The 22,421-nt window shown below is 40.7% G+C and overlaps 1 protein-coding gene across 1 annotated transcript; it reads left to right on the top strand.

Annotated features, from left to right (window-relative positions):
• The first annotated feature begins 149 nt into the window (after positions 1–149).
• On the top strand, positions 150–22,225 carry PDSS1 (decaprenyl diphosphate synthase subunit 1). Its single transcript, XM_085227224.1, has 11 exons — positions 150–283; positions 945–1,009; positions 1,908–2,031; positions 2,395–2,525; positions 10,266–10,407; positions 11,165–11,276; positions 11,365–11,474; positions 17,930–18,010; positions 18,158–18,271; positions 20,908–20,988; positions 21,739–22,225. Exons 1-11 carry the CDS (start codon positions 158–160, stop codon positions 21,877–21,879), a joined length of 1,227 nt encoding a protein of 408 aa, XP_085083350.1. The 5' UTR covers positions 150–157; the 3' UTR covers positions 21,880–22,225.
• Positions 22,226–22,421: the final 196 nt, after the last annotated feature.

Raw genomic sequence — 22,421 nt, 5'->3', positions numbered from 1 at the left:
CTCTCCCCGCTGGGAGGGAGCTGAGGCGGCGGGAGAGAACGTAACCGCTCCTCCTCCTCCTCCTCCTCCCGGCCGCCCAGCAGCGGGTCGCGGCGCCGGGCTTCCGCCTCCGGGTCGCGGCGGTGAGGACGGCGGTGCCGGCTCTGCCGGGGACAGCATGGCCTTGCGCTGGTGGTGGCGGTGCGGCGCTTCCTGCCGCCGGGCACCGCCGCTCGGCCCCGCGCCGCCTCTCCTCCCGCCGGGTCCCGGCCCGCGCGGACAGCCGCCCGCCCTGCGCGCCGCGGTGAGTTCGGCGGGCGCCTGGAGGTCACCGGCGATGAATGAGGCGGCGGGGCCCGAGGAAGCAGCGCCGAGCCGGGCGTGGCGGGAGGGTGGCTCCGCGTGCTCCGGGCGGCATGACGGGTGTGGGGCCCGGGGATCCGAGCCGTGCCGACGGCTGCTTAAGGATCTCTGAGGACATTGTCGGCTTTGGGGTTACGTTCTTGGCGTCAGCGGGATGTAGGTGTAAATCATAGCAAGGAGCGAGCCGAATTAAAACGGCTTCAGGAGAAAACAGAGCGTACGTTCTTCAGTTAATGTGGCGTTTTACAGAAAGTTCCCGTCCCTTTCTGTGCGAGAGGTGCGGTCTGGTTTTATCTGTAACATGGGGAACGTTTGAAAACTGCACTTCCGTGAGTGCAAGAGCAAGCACTGCTCGCTTTGCTGACTGCTCCTGCAAGGGGAGAAAGTTCACTGCGCCTGAGCAGAAGTCTGTAAGTCGGGATCTCATGGACGCAGGGGCAGCGGTGCTTCACGTGATGCAGAGGGGATTGTGAGGCTGCCTTTGCTGCTGAGCTGTTTAGGAAAGAAATGGGGAGGTGCTGAACGCTTGCTTTTCTAATCAGATGTTTTCCATCCGTTTTAAATTCTGTTTTTGAAATTAACCTTGGTTTTTCTTTGCACAGATATGTCATTTTCCCCAAAGAAGTTCAGTATGGTCATTTCCAAAACTGTGTAGTATATCTTGGCGGTAAGTTGGAGGCCCTCATTCCATGATAGGTAAAGACGTAGTTACTGGCTGAACTGTGTAGTCACCATGAGCCATAAGCGTAGACTGAAAGTAAGGTTATTTGCTACAGAACATTGGATAATTCCACGTAGACCACTGTTGTGGTGTTGGGCTGGAGTCTGAGTCCTCCATTCAGGAGGCAATTGACAAAGCTCATTTCAAATCATGAAATTCATTTTGAAAAATGTGGTAAACTAAGAACTATAACCTTCAGCTCCACTGAATATGAAGAAATAATGAGGCCCAGGTGTAATGTACCTTGATGTATGGAGGTAGAACTTTGACCCTTATCACCGCATGGGATCATGATACTAACTGGAAGTATTGATTTAATGTATAACTTAGGTCAGGCCATCTCATGTAGCTGGGTGTGTAAAGGGAAACTTTCAAATTCAAGCCAGGAACATTTGTCTAGGAGTGGGAAGAAATCAGCAGAATAATTGTGTTGCTAGAAGATGAAGGCTTCATCTACAATTGTACACTATACTGTACTGTACAGTGTGTTCGAAAGGAATAAGCTGAGAGCAGTGTAGTTTGCTACCCAGGAGACTTCTGTAATCTGTTAAATGCATGAGTGCCTGCAGAGGATAGTGATTATTGGTTTCCAAATGCTGCACTTTGCTAGCTCCTAAAAGTCTACAGTCATCAACAAGTAGCTTTGCTGTCCTTGTTTCTCATTAGTTGGTTAAAATGAGTATTTTGATGCCTTGTATTTATCTTTTAGCTATTTCACTATTTTTTGGGGGGTGGGGAGAGAGGGAAAGGAAGGAGGAAGGTGTGATTTGAAAGGCTTCTGTTTGTACAATCAAGGGAAGTTGGCTTTTAACAATATTACTATTTTGAAAAACACTGTCACCAGGCTTTATCATACAAGTACAGCCCACATGTGCAGCTGCAGTAAGACAGTTAGTGATGAAAAATATCAAGACCCTTTTCAACTTGGCAGAAAAGACTTGAAGAATCTCTATGAGGATATTAAAAAGGTAATGGGTTTTGGTGACTGTTGTGAGATATTGTAATGATTCTGACTTTAATTGCAACTGTTGTTGTGGAGGGTAGTTACTTAGGGACTTTTCTTCCTGTTTATGAAAAGCTGTTTGTGAACTTATCTGGAAGTAAAGAGAGCACTTTGACATATTGATAGAACCAGAATGGAATTTTTGTTTTATCCTGATTTACAGTGCTTGAATACATCAATTATATTTCAGATTATAATGAAAAGTAAAAATGACATCAGCTTACCTTGGGTGGAATGAAAAAGGCAATAACCTTTTATGTGCATACTACTTGAACTGTAAGATTGCCTTGGTGACTTTAAAGCTGGTATCATCTTTTCCTTTCTGTAGGAGTTACTTGTATCTACTGCTGAACTTAGGGAAATGTGTGAATATTACTTTGATGGGAAAGGAAAAGCCTTTCGACCAATGATTGTGGTGCTAATGGCAAGGGCTTGCAACATTCACCATAGCAATTCCAGGTGAGTCAGTTGCTCTTGAGTATATGGACTTACATCATGCTTGAAATGCATCATTCCTGCATTTCCCCAAAAACATGTTAAGTATCTTTATGGAAATAAAATGTTCCTCAATAATGCCTGAGTTTAAATTCCATTTTGAAGTTGTATTTTTGAATTTAGCAGTGCAGAATGGACTACTGGTTTTAATATATGCTTCGAGGAGAGGAATTGTGGGCTGTACCTCAGTTGTAACTGGTGATGGAAAACAATGTTGTCAAATTCTGGTGGGGCTTTTAAGCAAATTGTAGCTTCTTACATAAATGGTTGTTAGAATCTGTAACACTCTTGGAAACTCTATTAACTGTTTTTCAGTTGTAACCATTTTTATGGCTGTTAAACTCTTGAACAGATGAGAACTTTGTTGCAAGAAGGGACTTTCATAATGTGTATTTGTTATTACACAGAAAAGCCATCAAGCAGGTAGTGTAATTGTATTTGATGCTGTGAGACATTGAGACAGTCAGAGGTGCCCCAACTCTGGGAGCAGATTTGTATGCTTTAATGTCAGGTTCTTTATTCAAAGATTCTGCTGTTATCCTCATGATTTTCAATTTGAGGAGTTTTGGCAGAGTAGAACATCACTCCTTGCTCTGCCTGATAGTAGATACTTCTTTCCACATATTCCTGTCAGTTTTATTTGTGTTTTGAGGTAAAATGTTGGCTGAAGTGCTCCCTGCATTCCAGTTATGTTTCCAGTCTGCCCTCATAGAATTTCAAGTATGACATTTTTGGTCCCTAGCCAGAAGTGTCTTGACTAATTTATTGATCTTAAGGGATTTCCCAGCTATTGCACCATCATCTCCTTAGTGATAACTTAGTGCCTTGTTGGATTATTTGATTTTTATACCTTAGAGCACAGCATATATTTTGTGGCTTGATATGGCACCTTTTCCTGTATACTAGTGACATTTTCTCCCTTCCTATGTGAATATATTTTCTAAGGAAAAACCTAATTGGCAATAAACTGTCCTGCGTGTGCCAGTTTGTCTTGGACCAATGAACTTCACTTCAGCTTAATTCAGTTTTCTGTACAGTACCACTCTGAGACAGTGACAAAGACATAAAAAGAAGAAATAATATTACTGAAAGTCCTCAGGGACATCCTTTGTCACAGCACTGATTTGCTTAATATTTTTACAAGTGGTGTTGGCATGAGTGTGGCAGTGGCGCTTTCTGATGACATTGCCTTCTGTGGTGGAATGAAAGGTAGAACAATGAAACAAAAATTTCTGTTTGAGCTTGGAGACTCACAAGTGTCCCATTAGGGAGTAACCTCAGTGAGATTTGCAGACACCTTCTCTGTGAAAAACCTTAGAGTGATCCTCGTGTGCATCGATCACCAAATAGTCAGTTCAGCTAAGGAAGAGATATAACTGTACAGTGCTTTGTAAAATCATCAGTTCCATGATTCCTGTGTTTAAAGAAAGATTAGGGATGGATTGCAAGATAATCAGGGAGAGTGAAGGACTTGCTGTCTGTAGGAGGAAAACTATTTAAAACAGTATGCAATATTGATAAGAGTAAATGTGTTCAGGATGGAAATTTAAGAGAGTTTTAACAATTGGAACAGTGAGGTTTTGGAACAGCCGTCTGGTCAGAATAACAGAAAAGATAGTTCTATCTCATTCTAATATGTTGTATGAAAAGCTTATCAATAAAATTATGTAGTGTAAAGGCAATACGAAGAAGTCCAGACTTGATGTAAAGAAGCATATAACATCAGATGTGGTGATTGAATCAAAGACAGTAAGTAGCCATAGGAAGAACTGCATTTGCTTTTTGTTCTTTTTTTTTTTTTTTCCTCAAATCATATTTGCTGTCTTTTAACATGTATATGCTCATGCGTATACATTTGTCCATGCATTATGCTGCTTTTAAACAGTCAGGACCACTTTGACATCTGCCCTGTGCTGGTGAGAAAGTGTGATCTCAGACTCTGAATGCTACATATTACTAAGTCCAGTAGCCAACCCTCAGCACCAACACTGATTTATAGATACCTGTGTCATTTGACAGCTTTTGTACATCTCTCAGTTTTTGTCAGCACCTCCAAACTATACTTGATGTTTAAAAGTCTCATTAATTTAAGTGTACCTTTTATGAGAAGAGGCCGAGTCACCATCTCTGTCATGTCTGTCATGTTTAGTTTTTTTTGTTTGGTTGGTTGTTTTTTTTTATTTTTTTTTATTATTTTTTTTTTTTTTGAATGAAATTCTGAGTAGGGAAAACAGAAAAGTTTCAATAAAAGAAGAGAATGAAATCCCAGAGAATTTATTTTCCTCTTTGCTTCACGATGCTTTTCTTAAAGACTGTAATTGTAACTGAAATTCATATATGTTTATGCAAGCCTTTTGGCTGCTGCATGATGTCCAACATCTTTTGAGGGTTGGGGAGGCCATGTGAAAGAATACGCTTTCGTATTTTGCATGCCTACTTGGTATGTGGATTAGTGAAGTTTCATATGCATTTTCTTCTCTTTGCTTTTAAGTTTCTTGAGACAGGCTTGTGTTAGTGCCTGTTTCATCTGTATGTATACTTCCAGCTCACACTGACAGTAATTTTGTTATTGTTGCTTCTTACAGAATTACTGCTTCCGGTTGACAAATTGTTCTTCCATCTTTCTACTGTTCATGAGGGAAAATGTACGCATAGAGAAGCAAACTGCATTTTTGCTACTCTGCTACTGTTGTAGATCTGAGAGGGGAAAAAACAGCCCTTGCTTTCCATTCTGCCTCTCTTGTTGCTTGTTTTTGGGTTGGTGTTTTTTTGTTGTTTGTTTGTTTGTTTGAGATGTTTCTCCTTGAACTTGTCATTTCTCTTAAAGCATTTTATCGTGCTTTTTGCACAGTTAGTATTGATTCTTTTCCCAGACTTGTTTTACTTTGGTTCCCACACATGTAATAAGATATTGGACAGAACATCCATAGACTTGTGGGGTGAGCCCATTTCCTATGCTGTTTATCATATATCTTTAACTTTAATATACATATATATTTTAAATTCTGCCTCAGGGGCTTGTGTGACTTACTGAATTTGTTTCATCTTAGAATCATAGAATATCCCGAGTTGAAAGGGACTTATAAGGGCCATCGAGTCCTGGCTCCACACAGCACCACAAAAAAATCAGACCATGTGTCTTGAGAGCTTTGTCCAGATGCCTCTTGAATTACAGCAGCTTGGTGCCATGACCACAGCCCTGGGCAGCCTGTTCCAGTGCCTGAACACCCTCTGGTGCAGAACCATTCCCTGACCGCAGCTGCCCCTCCCCTGACACAGCTCCATGCCGTTTCCTCTGGCCCTGTCGCTGTCACACAGAGCAGAGCTCAGCGCTGCCCCTCTGCTCCCTGTGAGGAGCTGCAGCTGCCATCAGGCCTCCCCTCAGCTCCTCTTCTCTGGGCTGAGCACACGCAGGCACCTCAGCTGCTCCTCATGCCACTTCAGACCCTTCACCATCTTTGTAGCTCTTCTTTGAACACTCTGTGATAGCTTTATGTTCTTTTCATACTGTGGTGCCCAAAGCTGTGTGCTGCTCAAGCTAAGGCCACACCAGTGCATTGTAGAGCAGGATAGTCCCTTACCTCACCCAGTGGCTGTGCTGTGCTTGATACACCACAGCGTGCGCTTGGCCTTCCTGGCTGCCTGGGCACACTGTTGGCTCGTGTTCAACTTGCTGTCAACCAAGACCTCCCAGATCTCTTTCAGCAACGCTGCTCTGCAGTGCCACACCCCCATAATAGCCAGAGTTGCCCCTTTTCAGGTGCAGAATCCAGCACTTGCTCTTGTTCAAATTTGTGTTGCTGGTGATTGCTCAGCTCTCTTATTTGCCTAAAGGCCTGCAAGGCCTCTTCACCCTCAGTGAAGTCAACAGCTCCTCCCAGTTTAGTATCATCAGCAAACTTACTCAAAACACCCTCTAATCCTACATCCAAATTAAAGAGACATTAAAGAGAACTGACCCTAAAATGGAGCCCTGCTAGCAACTGGTTGCCAGTCTGATGTAGCACCATTTACTACAACCCAGATCATGTTGCCCTTCTCAGCTGTCCTATAATTTCCTGGATCCAGCATGCTTTTGCAGGTTCTTCAGTTGTTTTTTGTTGTTTTTTCTAGGTTGTTTTGCTTTGTTTTCCTTTCCTACATTACTACTTGAAAAGGTACTACTCTTCCTGGCTTGGTTATTAAAATAACAGGACACAACTTCATAAGGATATGAGTCCTGATCTTTTTAAGCAGTCCACAGTGACCTCTCTGTCTTCACAGAGCCCACGAGAATGGATGAAATTTCTTAGGGAATGGAGTCAGATACCCAGATAGCACTGCTTACTGATTAAGTGCTCTGATCTTTTGTGTTTAGATTTGAGAGGGTTAGTATATAGAATGCTCCTAGCAGGTTAGCTGGTATTCTACAGTAAGGTTGCTTCGTTTTAGTCATTGTAAAGAGAATGACTGTTGTACGAGGCCATAATGAATCGAAAATATTGTCAAAAAAAAACCATCCAAAGCATTCAGGCTGATCTGTGCTGGTATGGTTTTATTTTTCTCTTCCCCTTGAATACCCAGTTGTCAAAAGTCCAGCACTGAGTCTTCATTTTTTGGGTTTTTTTGTTTGTTTGTTTGTTTAATGACAGCAACTTATCGTTGTGAGAATGAAAATTACTGTAAAGAGTTGAAACTGAGGTAACGCAAACCCTCAGTTTCACACATCCTCTAACATTTCTTCACATGACACCTGTGTGCAGAATTTCACAGAATTATCACTTAACCTGGTGGGTCTTCTGTTTCTATTTAAGATATATTCTTCAAGGGTGTTTGTATATAGGAATTTTTGTCTATTTCTGCAACTGAAATGAGAGACAAACAAAAAGAAGGCCAAAGAAGTACAGAGGCATCTTGACAGAGAAAATAGTGAGCACAAAATATTTAGGGAGGAAAGAAAGGGAAATAAATATATCAAAATAGTAGAGAAATACTTAAATATAATGACATAGTCAAACTGGAGTGAATACTTCCTACCATATGGGGATCTGCCAGCAACCCTAGCCCTCTTTCTTTCCTTCTTCATTGTTAGATGCCTCTACTGTTTGCTGTTTCTCAGTAGTTCTGTAATTTGTTCCTAGTTAACACGTCCCTTCTCTACACTTCCATTAGTTTGTAGTGTCCTTCTGTGTCATAGGCTGTGTTTCTGAAGCGTTATTTTTTTTAGCCACATGAACTTAACAGCAGAAATGTACTTTGAGGAGTGTGATTGTACAGCGCAAATTTTGCAAGTTCTGTTGCAAGTTTCCGGCCTTTTAACTGGTACTATTTACCTACTGGCATACGCATAGCAAAGCACATTGTTGCAGCTGTTAATATTGTGTTGGTTTGGAGGCAGAAGTTTTGTTCACCTGTAAGATCAACCTTGGTCTTGTTCAGTGCATTAGAAACAAGTTCTGGTTCCCTGTGGTTCTGTGTGCCTATAAATGATTGTTGCAGAATCAAGCAGGAGATCCTGTTGAAAAGTAGAATGTGATCAAGGACTTACATGTGCATTATATTCATTTCTAAAAGATGAAGTTATAGTTACACAGAATATATTTGTAATATATACCACCTTGGGGTGCCTTTATTCTGAGAATGACCTAAAAATGGCATCACTGCACTCAATGGACTCGTGGTGATCCAGTTACCTCCTGACCTGAGTTACTACTTTTGCTTTTGTTTTGCAGGCGGAACTGAATGAAAAATGACAGGGAAAAAGGAAGATCCCATTTCTTTTATGTTTTCCCTAAAGCAGGCATGCACTGATTCCAAATTTTTTTCTTACAAGGTGTTTGTAGGATGCTACTGCAAAATTTCTGGCCATAGATGGGAAGAACCTTGCTGGAGAACTTCTGGAAATAGCAGCTTTATAAAAAGCTTCCAGGTTGAATTATCACATGTGATATAACTTATAAGAAGCCAGACACATTAAACATGGCTGTCCCATGCCATTTTTGGTCATTGTCAGAAATGAACTGCACTGTAAAACAGAATTTTCAAAACCTGTTTTTGAAATGTCTGTGCTTGTGCTGCATTCATACTACTGAAAATATTGGCGTGTCTGTGAGTGTTGCCCTTTACTGCTACTTCCCAGCAGGAAGTCCAGTCTGCTGACATAATTAATGAAAAAGGGAGTCCCCAAAAGGAGGCCTGTGCATGAAAGAGGCTGGAGACCTTTACGGTTGTTTGAAGGTAAGTTCTCCTAATTAGTAACAATGTATTTTCTTGAAAACTGCTTAGACTGAACTGCACTTGACTAAATTACTAGTCCACAGTGAAACTTACCATCAAACAGCTTTGAAGGTTTCCAGCTCTTATTTTTCTGTTATTCAAAAGCTACATTTTCACAGTCTGTGAGCCACACATCCTGCTATTGTTCAGGATGTAGAACTCCCACTGAAAGCAATGCATGGTTCTGCATAGAGGTGGGTGTCAGAACACTGTGTTATGTCAGCAGACTGCAAGATGTTCTTTCATTTTGTGATTAATCACTAGATTTTAATAGGCTCGGCAGTGCAAAATTTTAGATTTCATTCAGTTGAGCTGAAATGATTAACTTCTGCTTTATCTCAGTTCTTTTTTCTCACTTCTTATTCTGTTCTGCTTGCAAATAGTGTTATTTGCTCTGCTAATTGTATACTAGAAGTAAGATGTTTATATATCAGAAGTAATGTTACCTGTTCTATTCTTTTCTCATCCATGTGGGATTGTTAGGGCTATCGAGCAAGGCTGATAGGAGTAGCATTTCTGAGATCCTGCATGCAGCTTTTGATGAGACCAGAGATGATGTAGATAATAAAACAAGGCAGGGGCAGTTGGGTAGTAGGGTAGATGGTGCTTTTTTCTGAGCTAGGACAGGTCTTTTGTGTTCATTGTGCCAGCCTTGGTCCGTAGGTAGTTGTCTTTATGTTCTTCCACATCTTTTTCACCTAGTTTGAAAAATAAAGTAAATGTGAACTACTGAGAGTTGAATCATCAGTGTTGGGTCTTCCCAAAGGCTGAATTTCCTTAGGTGTTAGGTAGTTTGTCGTTACAGCCCTAAAATGATTGCAGTGCAATTCTGGTTAATTCTTCAGGCTTTTGAAGAACCTCTGAAGTTTTAGAATAATCAGATAAGATAAAAGGATAAGATCAGCAAATTATGTATTCAGATGTAGAATAAAGGTTTTCTTTGTCTGCTGATCTCTCCAGCATGCTGGTTTGTAGTGTTAACCAGCTTGGGAGAGTTTGTGCTGCTGCATCTTATAGCAGAGCGACAAGGAGATGAGGAAAACTTTAAACTCTGCTACAAAGCTACTTGGCATCCTTTTCTCTGCCCTTTTCCTGATTTCTGTCATCTTGGAATGAAGCATCCTTAATGCTGTGCTATTTATTGCAGTCTGGATTTAGCAGATTACAGTCAGTAACTGAGGAGTTTCGCAACGCTGTTAATGCAGCAAGACAGAAAAGGGCCTAACAAGGGCGGAAACGTTGCGTTGTGCCTATTGTGCTAACATAATCTTATTTTCTCTTGTCTTCCTAATTTCAGGTTTGAAAGATGGGGTTCAGACCACGGAAAAGCTGCAACAGCTGTTTTCAGCAAAATATATTTTTGCGTGGTTTTTGTAGAGATTTCTTGTTGTTGCACTGCAGCACACAAAATGTGTTTAATTAAATGTCAAATCTTGTTCTTCATTTTAGGGAGGTGCAAGCAAGCCAGCGCTCTGTGGCCATAATTGCAGAGATGATCCACACGGCTAGCCTCGTGCATGATGATGTTATTGATGATGCAAATTCTCGCAGAGGAAAAATGACAGTCAACCAGATCTGGGGAGAGAGGAAGGTGAGGATGGAAGGATTGCATTTTAGTTCTGGCAGAGCAGGAACATCCAGGCTCTTTGCTGTGTTTCTGTCTCTGCACAGTCTTGGGACATTCCAGAAAAAGTGTGAAGTCTTGTGTCCAGATTGTAGGTAAGACAAATGGGTGTTCTGCTACTGAGCTTTTGGAAGCATTACAGAAGCTGTGATTGTAGAGTGACTGTTCATGCTTTCAACTTCCCCATGTCTTTTGCTTTTGAAGTTGTACCTCATTCAAAATACAGTAGGTTAGACTATTTCAGTGATGAATGCAAAACATTTTCTGGTCAGTATAAGGTTATTTTGAGTGCTGCTTCTTCACGGAGTGAAGGAAGACCTTAGTCAAAACATGTAAGGAAAGAAGATAATTACTGGTACATCAGAACTGATTGAGGCAGTTCAGAGCTGACATGGTATAACAGTCACAGCAGAACAGTCAGATAGAAAAGAAATGCTTCAAACTTGACACGAAAACACATTCAGATGTTGCACAGTGAGAGAGCACTACTTATGCAGAAAAATTTAACCAGTGGTATATGATAGGAACTCAGAAATAGTTCTAATTTTAACGTTTGGTTATCTTCTGCTTTCTCTCTGTTACAATGAGAAATGTATGCTTTATGTAGGAAAATGATGTGATGTGAGAAGGTGTGCCAAAAATAAAGGAAGTTTGTATCATCTGTATTAATACTTGCAGGAAAACAAAAGATTTTTTTTTCCTTTTTTTTCTTTTTAACTCTTAGGCAGTTCTAGCTGGTGATTTCATCCTATCAGCTGCTTCCTTAGCTTTAGCACGAATTGGAAACACTACTATCATCTCTGTTCTAACTCAGGTGATTGAAGATCTGGTGCGTGGTAAGGTCTTTTTCTGTTTTTATCTTCAGACTTGTTTGCTTCAGCAGTAAACCCACAAATAAAAACTTCCATCTGTGCAAAATTTCAGGTGAATTCCTCCAGTTGGGTTCCAAGGAAAATGAGAATGAGAGATTTGCTCACTACCTCGAGAAGACTTTTAAGAAGACTGCGAGTCTGATAGCAAACAGTTGTAAAGCAGTATGTACGTCTGTCTCTTCTAAAGTTAACATACTGTACTGTAAGCTTCACAGCTCAATTCCTGATTATTTTTGCTTTCTCTGGAGACCCTCCAAAGTAAAGCCTTTAGATGATGTTCTGCCAGAATGAGTCTGATATTGTGCGCTTTATCCCAATTCAGCTGGGTAGCCTCCAATATTGGTTTTCATTTCTTCTGTTTTATATTCATACGCAGATGTATTGATATTCAGAACAGAGTTCACAGTGGCAGCATCAAATTTATGAAATTCTGCGAGTTTTGAGCAAGGTTTTTTAATGTCAGTTGAGAATTCTTGATCCTATAATTTGATTTTAAGTCTTCTTTGACATCTGGTCCCACCCATCAGTGCAAACTGGGATCTTAAATTATAGCAGTGGGAGAAAACAACCACTTGCATATACTCCACATTATATTCTCAAAAAACACAAGCACGTACATGTTGGTTTATCTGGGACCCTGCTATATCTAACTTTACCTGTCAGCCAGTTCTGTTAATTCACTACAGAAGGATCTGATTCAAAATGATGTCCTTATTCAAAAAACTTGTTTAGTCATAGTGCAGAAAATGGAGAAGCTGAGCACTAGTCTTATCCCCATTGAGTTATATATAATATTTAAATTCTTTTCTTTCTTTTTTTTTTTTTTTTTTTTTTTTAATGGAAGCAATTATAGCTGGTGTGTGGCATAGCAAGAGAGTTCAGGGGGTATTAGATTATAAACCTGTGTCAATCTTCCTGTGTTCTCAGAGCGCTTGTGTATTTGTGCCATAGACAGCAGCTGAAAATTGCTTCTATCCAGAAAATCATGTAGAATGAGAGACACACATCTTATGGGGAGGAAAATTGTCTTTCATTATACAGATTCTTCTGGTCAGAGGAGAGAAGTTAAATTTTCTGGATTGCTTGTACTGATGACAGAATGACCCAGGCAAGAATTTCCCTTTGCAGTTCCTTTTTGTTAGTGGGAGTTGGAGTAGTGAGGAGCATCATTATTTATTTTCTGCTACCCCCAAAAATCCCCCACAAAGATTTTACATGAGCTTTGACAGTCAGCCTAATAGAACCTTCGTGGAGAGAAGAATCACGATCCCCCTGAGGGGGTCTCCTCACAAATCTATTATTTGGAATATTTTCCTTTTCATAACTCACAGAAGAATTAAGGATTTAAGCACTTACTTCCATACTGTTGCTGTGATGCAGGCAAATGGGAAGGACACGTGCTTGGGTGCTGTACTTCAAGTAACTGTTCTGAGTTGTTCCAGTGCTGAATTTCTGCACTGTTTATATATAGTAGAATTTATGTTATAAATTAAAACAAAGGAGGTATTTCTCCTCAAGGTGAGATCATACTTGCAGGACAACAGTATCCATGATTTGTATATGCATGCCTACCTCTGTTTCATGGATCGGGAGAGCTCTGCTGTTTTTTTAGCAGTGAAAAGTTTGGGGTTTGTTTGTTTTGTTTTGGTCTGTTTTTTGTTTTTTTGTTGTTGTTTTTCTTTTCCATTCATATGATTTTGACCGTAAATCAGAAGGGAGTTCTGTCAGTGAAGATGATCACCGGGATCATCATTGTAGCTTGAAAGGAAATTCATCTGAGGAATGAAGAGTATTCACATCCTATTTTCTGGGACGAAACTAAGGAGGGAGATTATGGATTTACAGAACATCAGCCGTAACTGGGCGAGTCACCAGACGCAGTTCAAATCCTTTTAATGATAGGAAAAGACATTGGTTAGTTTTGGTGCATAACTGAGCACAAATATTAACTGGAATGTCAAACTAGTTCAGGAGGCATCTTAGAATTGTACACTGGCTAGGAGGAATGCAGAGTATTCCTGGTAAAATGTCTGAGCAAGGTAATCACGTGTCTGTCAGCACTCGTCTGTTCAATGCTTCAGATATCTTCTGCATCTCCAAGGCATCACTGCGCTTGAATCAAAAGTCCTTTAATATAGCAATTACTATTGTTTTTAATTGACAGAGCAGTATGCTCAAAATATTAGAGCCATCCCAGTTCTCAGTTTCTTTCTACCGTAGTTTTACATGGGGGAATGTTACCAAAGTTGCAGCCAAAGTAATACGTTGCAAAAGAAAATGATGGCAGATGGCCCAGAGGGTCACTGAAGGCTTAGTTACTGAAAGGCATTTTTCAGAGAATCACAGCAGGTGACTGGTTCAAAATTTAATTATGAATCTGCAGTAGAATTTCTGTCTGTCATCAGTCACGTTGGAGATGGCAAAATAAATCTAGCAGGCTCTCATTCTTTTTTTTTTTTTTAATCATGCTTTAATGTGAATTCCTAACCCTTGTAAAGCTATTTGTATTTTGCATAACACACTTTCAAAACAGGGATTTAAACGTGCTTGTTGCGAGATCAGTGTGAAGTTGCACAAGAGATGGATTTGTTTGATAGGGGAGAGCATGCAGCCTCTGGGAGTGAGACAAGACTGTGTATGGGAGGTCTGGCTGAGGGACTGAAGGAAGGAACAGCCTGCAGCTCTGCATCTACTTTAGCTAGATCATGGTTTCATGTATGCACCGGGTTCCTGCTGGAAAAAAAACACGTGCCAGGGTATGGAAATGGTGCTGAAGAAAATAATACCTCTGAAATACTAGAAGCTGAAACATCACCAGCAAAATACATCTCTGGCTCATCCTCAAACTAAGCATGCTGACTACAATAATGTCCGATGAAAGATGTAGGCTCATAGCTTCAGTGGCATCAGATGGTCAGCTAATAAATTTCCTTACAGTAGTTCCTATGGGATTTTCTTCTTCATAATCTGTTTACTGTGAGAAAGATTACCATAAATACACTGCAGATATTGAGACAGATAACTTTACTTCAGAACATGTTAAATGTATGAAAATACAAACTGTGGTCAAAAGAGTTGTCTGCTGCATGCAGAGCTGCTGGGTAGATGTTTTCCTCTAGCAGGTGGGCCTTCCTAACCTCCTTCCCAAGAGTTACCAAAGGGGATTTGAGGAGGCCGGAGAGTGGGCCCTGTGGCAGTGAAGGCTAAAAGCATAAGGGGCTGCATCACCAGCACATCAAGGCAATGTGGCTGGTTTCCTTTGCTCTGCACGTGTCAGACCTCACTGGCAGTACTGTACCCAAGCTGTGCTCACTCATACAAGGCCAAGGCTCACATTGCTGGGTGAGTTCAGTGATGGCTGGAGGCCAAAGCATGCAGCATAACAAGAGTTGGCTTCAGCTTGGAGTAGAGAAAGCTGAGGGGGAATCCTTGTGTTGTCTCCAGCTGTGTCAGAGTGTAGGAGAAGATGGAGATGCAGGGTGAAAGGAAAAGTTTTTCCATAAAAATTTTCAATTAGGTGTTGAGAAAAAATTCTTTGTGAGTTTGGTCAAATGCTGGAACACGTTGCCCATACAGGGCATGGGATTTCCATCCTTGGAGATGGTCAGAACTCAGCTGGACACAGCCCTGAGCAACCTGTTCTGACTGAAGTAAGCTCTCTCAACTCAAACTATTCTGGAATTCCACTGGAAGAGTGGTGCTATCACCTGGAAACTGAGCTGGGTGAGCTGCAACCAAGAAGGTAGGATCCTGACTGCTTCAGGATGGGGTGTGGAGGAAGGCTGGAGAGCAGCTGAAGGGAAGATTTCAGAGCCTTTTCCTTTCCATGATGGCCCCAGCCTAGGAGAAGGAGTTGGAGAGCAAACATCCCATGTGCCATTTAGACAAGCATGTTTCTTCCCAGCAGCAAGTGCTTCTGTTTTGGGTACAGGTCACCAGTGCAGATGTGCAAGTGTTCAAAACCCCAGCTGCTGTATTTTCACATGGCAGGTGAAAGAGCAGAATGTGTCCAGAGGTGATGGCAGAATATTTTATGGATATGAGAAGTCAGTAGGGAGGCAAGATTGGTTTATATGTTGTCATGTAACACAAAAGATTGGAAACAATTTTCTATCTTAAAAAGTGTGTTTGAAATAATACCAAGCATATTGACTTGGTTGAATGAATTCAAAGAACCTTTCTGAAGAATTTGTTCCACTTGATATAAGGAAGGATTTTTTTAAATTAGAATTTACTGGAGGACATGTCTGAATTCTTGCAAGATGAAATTTTTAATCAACAAACCCCCACACTGGAGAGCTATAGGATGACCTCCAAGGCATCAGCTTTATCACTTAAGCATACGTAATTATATTTATGTTGTTACACTGATTTTTATTTGTAAATGTCTTCTGTTATCCCAGTATAGCCTCAGGCTGTCTCCCATTGCTTGCAGAGCAGCAGGCTGACTGGGACAAACCTGCCTGCATCCCAGTGAGTGTCCATTTGGGGGCAATAATCCACAAGAGCAGTTTTAGAAAGTGGATTCTGGAGGAGCCTTGTAGGAGGACCCAGTCATGTTTGCAGGTTTATGGTGTGGTCATGGCGAGAAAGTAGCGATAGGTCTATTAAATCTGATGGATTTATTTTTTGGTCCTCTGAGATGTTTGTAACACGAATAGGATGTACAAAGGTCTTCTCTTGCAAAGATGCAAGAATTCATTTTTGCAGTGATGAATTTTCTCATGTAAAGAACTCGTGCTTTTGTTTTTGACACGCACGTGCAGTGCCATAATTCTCTGTGTGGGTGATGTCAGTGTTCCCAGAGAACTGCCCACCTGCACTGACAGCTCTGCTCTGACCTCCCAGCTTAAAGAGGAAGCTCTTCTCCAGCTGTAGCCCTTCCTCCCTCCACCTACCAGTTTGTCCCCATTCTGACTCTTTGCCATCAACCAGGATTTTGCCAATTGAATATCATTCTGCTGAATTATTTTAATTCTTTACATTAAATTTGTTAATATGCAAATATTTCATTGGCACGGGGTAAATGCAGTCCCTCTGCCTTGCTGATCTTTGTATTACAGAAGCACCAAAAGTTTTCTAGGCACTGCAGAGCAGCAGATGATGTTAGCTTTGAGGGGCAAATACTGCTAGTTAAGAGAAAAGCTTCAGAAGGAGGGTACAAGGGCAAGATGTTCTCCCTGAACAGTCTCTAGCAGGTCCCACTTGAGTGCCCCACATTTGAGCTCACTGTTTGAATGGCCTATGTCAGAATAGACATAGGTAGTTTCATTTCCCTGCTATGCTGTCCTCTTAAATAAAACTGGGAAGAGCGAGATGTTAATGGCTGAGACCCTCGGGGGTCTGCTGTTACCCATCCATGAAGGCTATGACTGGGAATTTTCTGGTGCTTAGTTACAAAATGCACTGAAGCATGAAATAGTCTCCAACTTCGTATACACTGCATCATACTTATTGGGGTATATGTAATACATCGATCCTTCAGTATCTAACACTGTTTCGCAGCTCCATCTTCATGTTCACCCTCAAAGCTATTCCTGGTCCTGCTTTTAGTTGGGGATTCTTTTTTTTTTTTTTTTTTTTCCCGTCTGTTTTTAATGATCCTACTTTTTGTGTTCCTTACAGAGATGATCTCTGTAATTTACTCACTCGTTTTTATGTCACCTGGTTTTCCTAGCATATTCTTAGTCTCGCAGTAAATGAAATGCATCTTCACCCCTTCAGTCACAGCAGACTTGGATGGGTTTTGTCCCCTATTCCTGATAGCTTCATTGAGGACAGGAATAAAGCAATTTAAACATAGCCAACCTCATTCTGCAACCAATAGATAAATGCAGAAGCATAAGTGCCCTTCCTTTGAGGCAATATATTAGTTCCCAGATGTTCCTCAGTCCTATATTTCAGTTTTGTGGAGTTTATTTAGCAAAAGCTCTCTTTCAAGTAGTCATTCCTCTCTGCTCAGTTAAAGTATTTATCTCAGCTTTGCGATACTTTTGTCTACCTCAGTGCGCTTTCTTCATTCATTACTTTATTCTCTTTGCCATTCATCCCTTGATACCTTTGTCTGCAAGCTTATCAGATGTCTTCTGAGCAATTCTGTTTCAGGCAGATAACATCACCCTTAAAAATAATCTTATCTCAACTGACCCTTCTCTGTGGGTGCAACTCCTCCAATTTTGTGGATCTTTTATGAGGCATGCAATGTGCAATTATCTGTTGTCTGACTTACAATTATCCCCTGGCTGATTTATAAATGTAATAAATTTAATTCATCTGTCTCTGGACTGGATATGACTATTAGCCTGCATGTGCAATGCATCTTTATTTCTTCTCTCTTCATCCATGCATTATAATTTCTAACTGATGAATATTTAATAAACCTAATCTCCTACCAGACTTGAACATATTCTTAATACTGCACTGCTCCTCAGCTTTGTTTCCTAATAAGGTTGGCTGTCGTCTGTATCCAAGAGATAAGCAAGAATGTGCTGCTGAGTCAGCATTTAATCCTTTCCCGGATTCTCCCTGTTGGTGCTTGCTGTGTCACCCTCTGGTCACAGGCCAGAAGTGGCTCCTGGCTGAACCTTTCTATTCACTTGTTTTGTTTTTCTTTTCAGGTTTCAATTCTAAGCTGCCCCGATCCCAAAGTTCATGAGATCGCATACCAGTATGGAAAAAACATTGGCATTGCTTTTCAGGTAGTGCTTTTGTTGAAATAAGGGAAATCTTAACTTTTCCCAACTGCCTTAAAAACTGACGTGGGCTGTCTTAATTTTTTCTATAAATGTAATTTTAACAAGGATTAAAAAAAATGCTTTAAGCTAATCTTCGTTATCTCCTTGCAGCTAATAGATGATGTGCTGGATTTTACATCATGTGCTGACCATCTTGGGAAACCAGCAGCAGCAGATCTCAAGCTTGGGTTAGCCACTGGTCCTGTCTTGTTTGCTTGTCGACAGGTAAGTTAAAAGAAACACATTTATCCCAAACCAAATGTGTATGTGTCTCTTCACAGCCACACAGAGATCCAGTTCACATGCATCACTTTTTCAGTGTAAGTGATGAACACGGCCTGGGCACACGTGAACAATCAGTGCATTCAGTATCAGCTGGAATTTGAGTGCATGTGCATGTATTGTCAGATTGATAGACACCTTCCTCCACAATTACTCTTACCATTAGGCCCCTTGTATCAAGAGAAGCATTAGTCTTTTGCTGCCCTCCATGCCCAGACTTTGTAAAGGTGCAGGTATTCCGTGAGATTTTCTGCACACTGGCTGCTTGCTCATGTTCTTTTCTCAGATACCATGTTCTCCCCAGGCTGCCTACATAACCTTTTTGCCAAGTCCTAGGCTTTGTATCCATTCTGGAGCACAGTTGAAAACATGGGAAGCTTTCCCTTTACAGTTGTGCTGCTGGAGGTAAATGTAAAAGTAGTTTGGATAAATGAAAGGAATACAACAATAAGTTTAAAATTGGTCAGGATTTTTAGTGGCATGAGAATGATTTAGAGGAGTAAAAAGTAAGCAGGAATACTAGCAGCACCAAAAGAAACATCAAAATTGGTAGTAATCCATAGAAGGGAGAAAGCCTGATGTAATGCACCTTGCTCAGGCTTCTGCTTTACCTGAGGAAATATTTGGGACCTAGAAAACAATCCTTCTTTCCAAGCTTCATGATATGCTAGGTGGCACAGCTAGTTCCAGACAGAGATCTGGGCTGTGTTCTCTCACTGGAATTGCTTAGAGCTTAAGATGGGACAAATTTTAAATGATTTATTTAAAAAATACAGCTTTTACTGTCCCCTCTTTCTTAACAGAAAGAGCGCAGGAGGAGGCTGGAATGTATGCATGTATTTGTTTCTTCATCCTTTGGGCATTTACAAGGACATGCATCTCAGAATAGACAGGAAAGAGAGGAGTATCAGCTGCTTGGGTGTGCAGACTGATGCACGCTGAGAACAACCTCCTCCATGTGTTCAGTTCTTCCCCATAGGTGTTTGGGGGGCATGCAGACTTGTTCTTGAATTATTATTGCAGAATTTGTTGGTGAGCAGCAGGATCTTGTAAGTCAGCAGCAACTGGAGTTGTCGAAATGGAAAGTGAGAGACAGGTACAGAAAGAGGGTGCAGTTGTGTAATGGGATTTTTTATCTACTTGTATGGAGAAGCAAGGATGTAGTACGAAGACACTGATGAGGACTTGGCAGAGAAAGGGTGACTGACCATCTTTTGGATGTTAAATATCGCAATGTTTAAATTAAAATTATTATTTTATGAATTTGCTTGGGTTTGCTGTTTGTCTCTTTCAGGCTCACTTATCATTTGATTACTTGTATCAATATGGAAATACAAAAAAACCTATCCACTTCATTTTAAAGTCTGACTTGATCATCATAGGTCACTTCTAAACACTTCTTCTCATTGTATCTGATAGATGAGAAGTGTAAGTTCTTGCATTGAAAGGTAACTTGATCGTCTTGCAAAGATTTCCTCACTAAGCGGAAGGCTTTGCTGAACATTTCCTGCTGTTTTCAAGAAAGTGGAAGAACAGCACTACAGACTGAAGTGATATATAAACAAAGTATAAGTGCTAAAAAGAAATCTGGAGCTAAATGCTTATCTGTGCCACTAGTGGAAGCAGTTTCATCTATTTTTATCTGAAAATAAAAAGTCCTGAGTGAGGACTTGAAGATGGTCCAAAATGTAATTGTTACTTATAGGCTGTCTCCTCTTGAAATGAATGCTACTGCTGTCCTGCACACCCTGTAATTTATCTGGCAGGCCTCACATTATCTTGCCAACAGCCACACTTCTGCTTTGAATGTTGTCCGGCTCTCAAGTGATGGGCTTTTCTTCTTGTCCTCTTTCCTCTGCTGAGATGCTGTTTTTTGCACTACAGTGTTGTGTGACCCTAATACAAAAACGTTCAAGCTCAACGTAAGACCTGTTCACACCATGAAAAGTTATTTCATTTTTTTTTAAAGAAATGCACTGCTATACACTACTTCTTCTACTTCTGTACACTACTTCTTTAAGTGGTACAGCTGAAGAAGGAAGGTTTATTTTTATTACAGCCAGTCTTGTCAAATGCTCATAAACTACCCTTTATATCTGTGTAACTGCTAAAAATAGCTTTTCATTTCAGGTTTGGGAATTTTTATATTCTTTGAAGCTTAAGTATAAAAAGTGAATGCGTGTGAATCCTCTATCATTGTAAATATGGATAACGTGAACATTGCAATTAACTTGTCATTACGTGGAAAGAAAGCTGGAATCTAGAGAAAGTTGGCTGTGAGTCACCAATGAACTTCTAAATGTATCTTCCACAATGAGTGCCTCTGAGTAACAGAGAGGTGTCACAACAGTGAGGGATATCATGCTTGTTCCCTAACAAGGAGTGCATAGATCTGTGGTTTCATAACCATGGGTGTGCAAGGAAAGCAGGTAACTGTGTGAGCGTGCTGCAGTAAATCTGTAGAGACTGCAACATTAGGGAATGGCAGCTGTACTTCATTTCTTTTCCACCGTAGCACAGCCAGTTGCTGTGTGGAGTACTACTCACAAGCAGTACAAAACTTCTTGCTTTGTGCTTAGTTTCCAGAAATGAATGCCATGATAATGAGGCGATTCAGTAAGCCAGGAGATGTCGAACGTGCTCGGAAGTACGTGTTGCAGGTAGGAACGGTGTCAATATTTCCTTCCTGAAGGGCTGAAGTCAGTCTGAATTTCATTGTGTCTGAAGCAGGACAGCAGAGTTGCATTATTTGAATGGATGTTCAGAAGCATGTGAGGTGTGTGTTGGTACTATGTTGGTAGACCACAGCTGCTGTACTGGCACAGTGTTTTAACAGAAATGTGAGTTACTGGGTTGAATAGATTGTTGTGGTTTTTTTAATCCTCAAATAGCATAAAATCTCCCTAATAAAAATGAAAAGCTCATGTATTAATTCAGTTCCTTCAGCTGAAGAGTCGCTGTGTCCAATGACTGATGTAAGCAGCAACTAATGATTGCAACTGAAGTGCTCACTCCTGTTTTAGCTGACTGATGTGAAAAAAGTAAATAATTGTGCAGAATTAATACACATCTAGTCAGCACAGCATGGGGTTTTATAATGCTTCTATTTTGGGCAGGAGAGAAGGAGTTAAGCAATTAGTTTCTAGTCCTACAGAATAATATCTTACTGATACAAGTGTTGTTTTATGAGCATAATTAAGTTTAGTGCTGATAAGTTTTGGTGTTTTAAAGCTTTGGGGCAGATTCAATGGATAAAGGATGAATCCTCTTCCTTACTCCTTCAACATATAACTCAGTGTTCAGGGTACTGACTTTAAAACCTTTAAAACTACCCACTGTAACTATAAGGGGCAAAAGACAGGAAGGGGCTGCTCAGTTATCCACTGTGTTTAATTTTTATCCTACATAAGAGTGACGGTGTGCAGCAAACAACCTACCTCGCCCAGCGCTACTGCCACGAAGCTACGAGAGAGATCAGAAAACTGCGCCCATCCCCTGAGAGAGAAGCCCTCATTCAACTGACAGAAATGGTACTGGTGCGAGACAAGTGAGAGAACTCCTTCCACTCGTTCTGGCAGCTACTTACCAAACTGTGCCTACATTTCCTTCAAGTTATTTGCTTCCAACACAGGCTACCAAAAATTATTTTTTTAAGAAACTTTTGGTGTTTTTTTTTTTTTGAGGGGGGGAGGAGTTCTACTTTTTTCTTTTTTTTTTTTTTTCCTAAAAAATAAAAATGGAAACGTTTTATTGTAGGAAGCCATACAGTTCAGAGCAAATCAGATTGTGCTGTACAATTGTTTTAGTGGGGGCTATTAATTGTGGGGCAGGGGAAGATGTTTACATGTTGATGCACAAAGGCCACAATGAAAATAAATATAAATCAGTGTATGAAAATTGAAGTTGCTCCAAATTTCATTCGTTCACAACAATAAACAGAGCATACGTGTTGCTATCTGTTAAACGCCTGTGGAAACATAGGTGGTTTGAATGCTTTCCTGGCTGTTGAATTACAGAAGTATCTGGAATTGTATAAAGGGGAAGAGATGATAATAACAGATTGTATGTAGACTTGAATAGGTTGTATATGTAA

This window comes from Meleagris gallopavo, chromosome 6 (assembly GCF_905368555.1).
Source record: "Meleagris gallopavo chromosome 6, MGAL_WU_HG_1.1, whole genome shotgun sequence".
Classification (NCBI taxonomy): Eukaryota; Metazoa; Chordata; class Aves; order Galliformes; family Phasianidae; genus Meleagris; species Meleagris gallopavo.
Note: the sequence above shows the minus strand (reverse complement) of the source record. Positions and strands in the feature narration are given on the sequence as shown.

Bases quoted from the DNA above. Each gene is read 5' to 3' on its own strand.
- PDSS1 (XM_085227224.1), top strand. From the start codon at position 158: ATGGCCTTGCGCTGGTGGTGGCGGTGCGGCGCTTCCTGCCGCCGGGCA. The intron at 18,272-20,907 runs GTAAGTTAAAAG...CTTTGTGCTTAG, and splicing joins TCTTGTTTGCTTGTCGACAG to TTTCCAGAAATGAATGCCAT. The intron at 20,989-21,738 runs GTAGGAACGGTG...ATCCTACATAAG, and splicing joins CTCGGAAGTACGTGTTGCAG to AGTGACGGTGTGCAGCAAAC.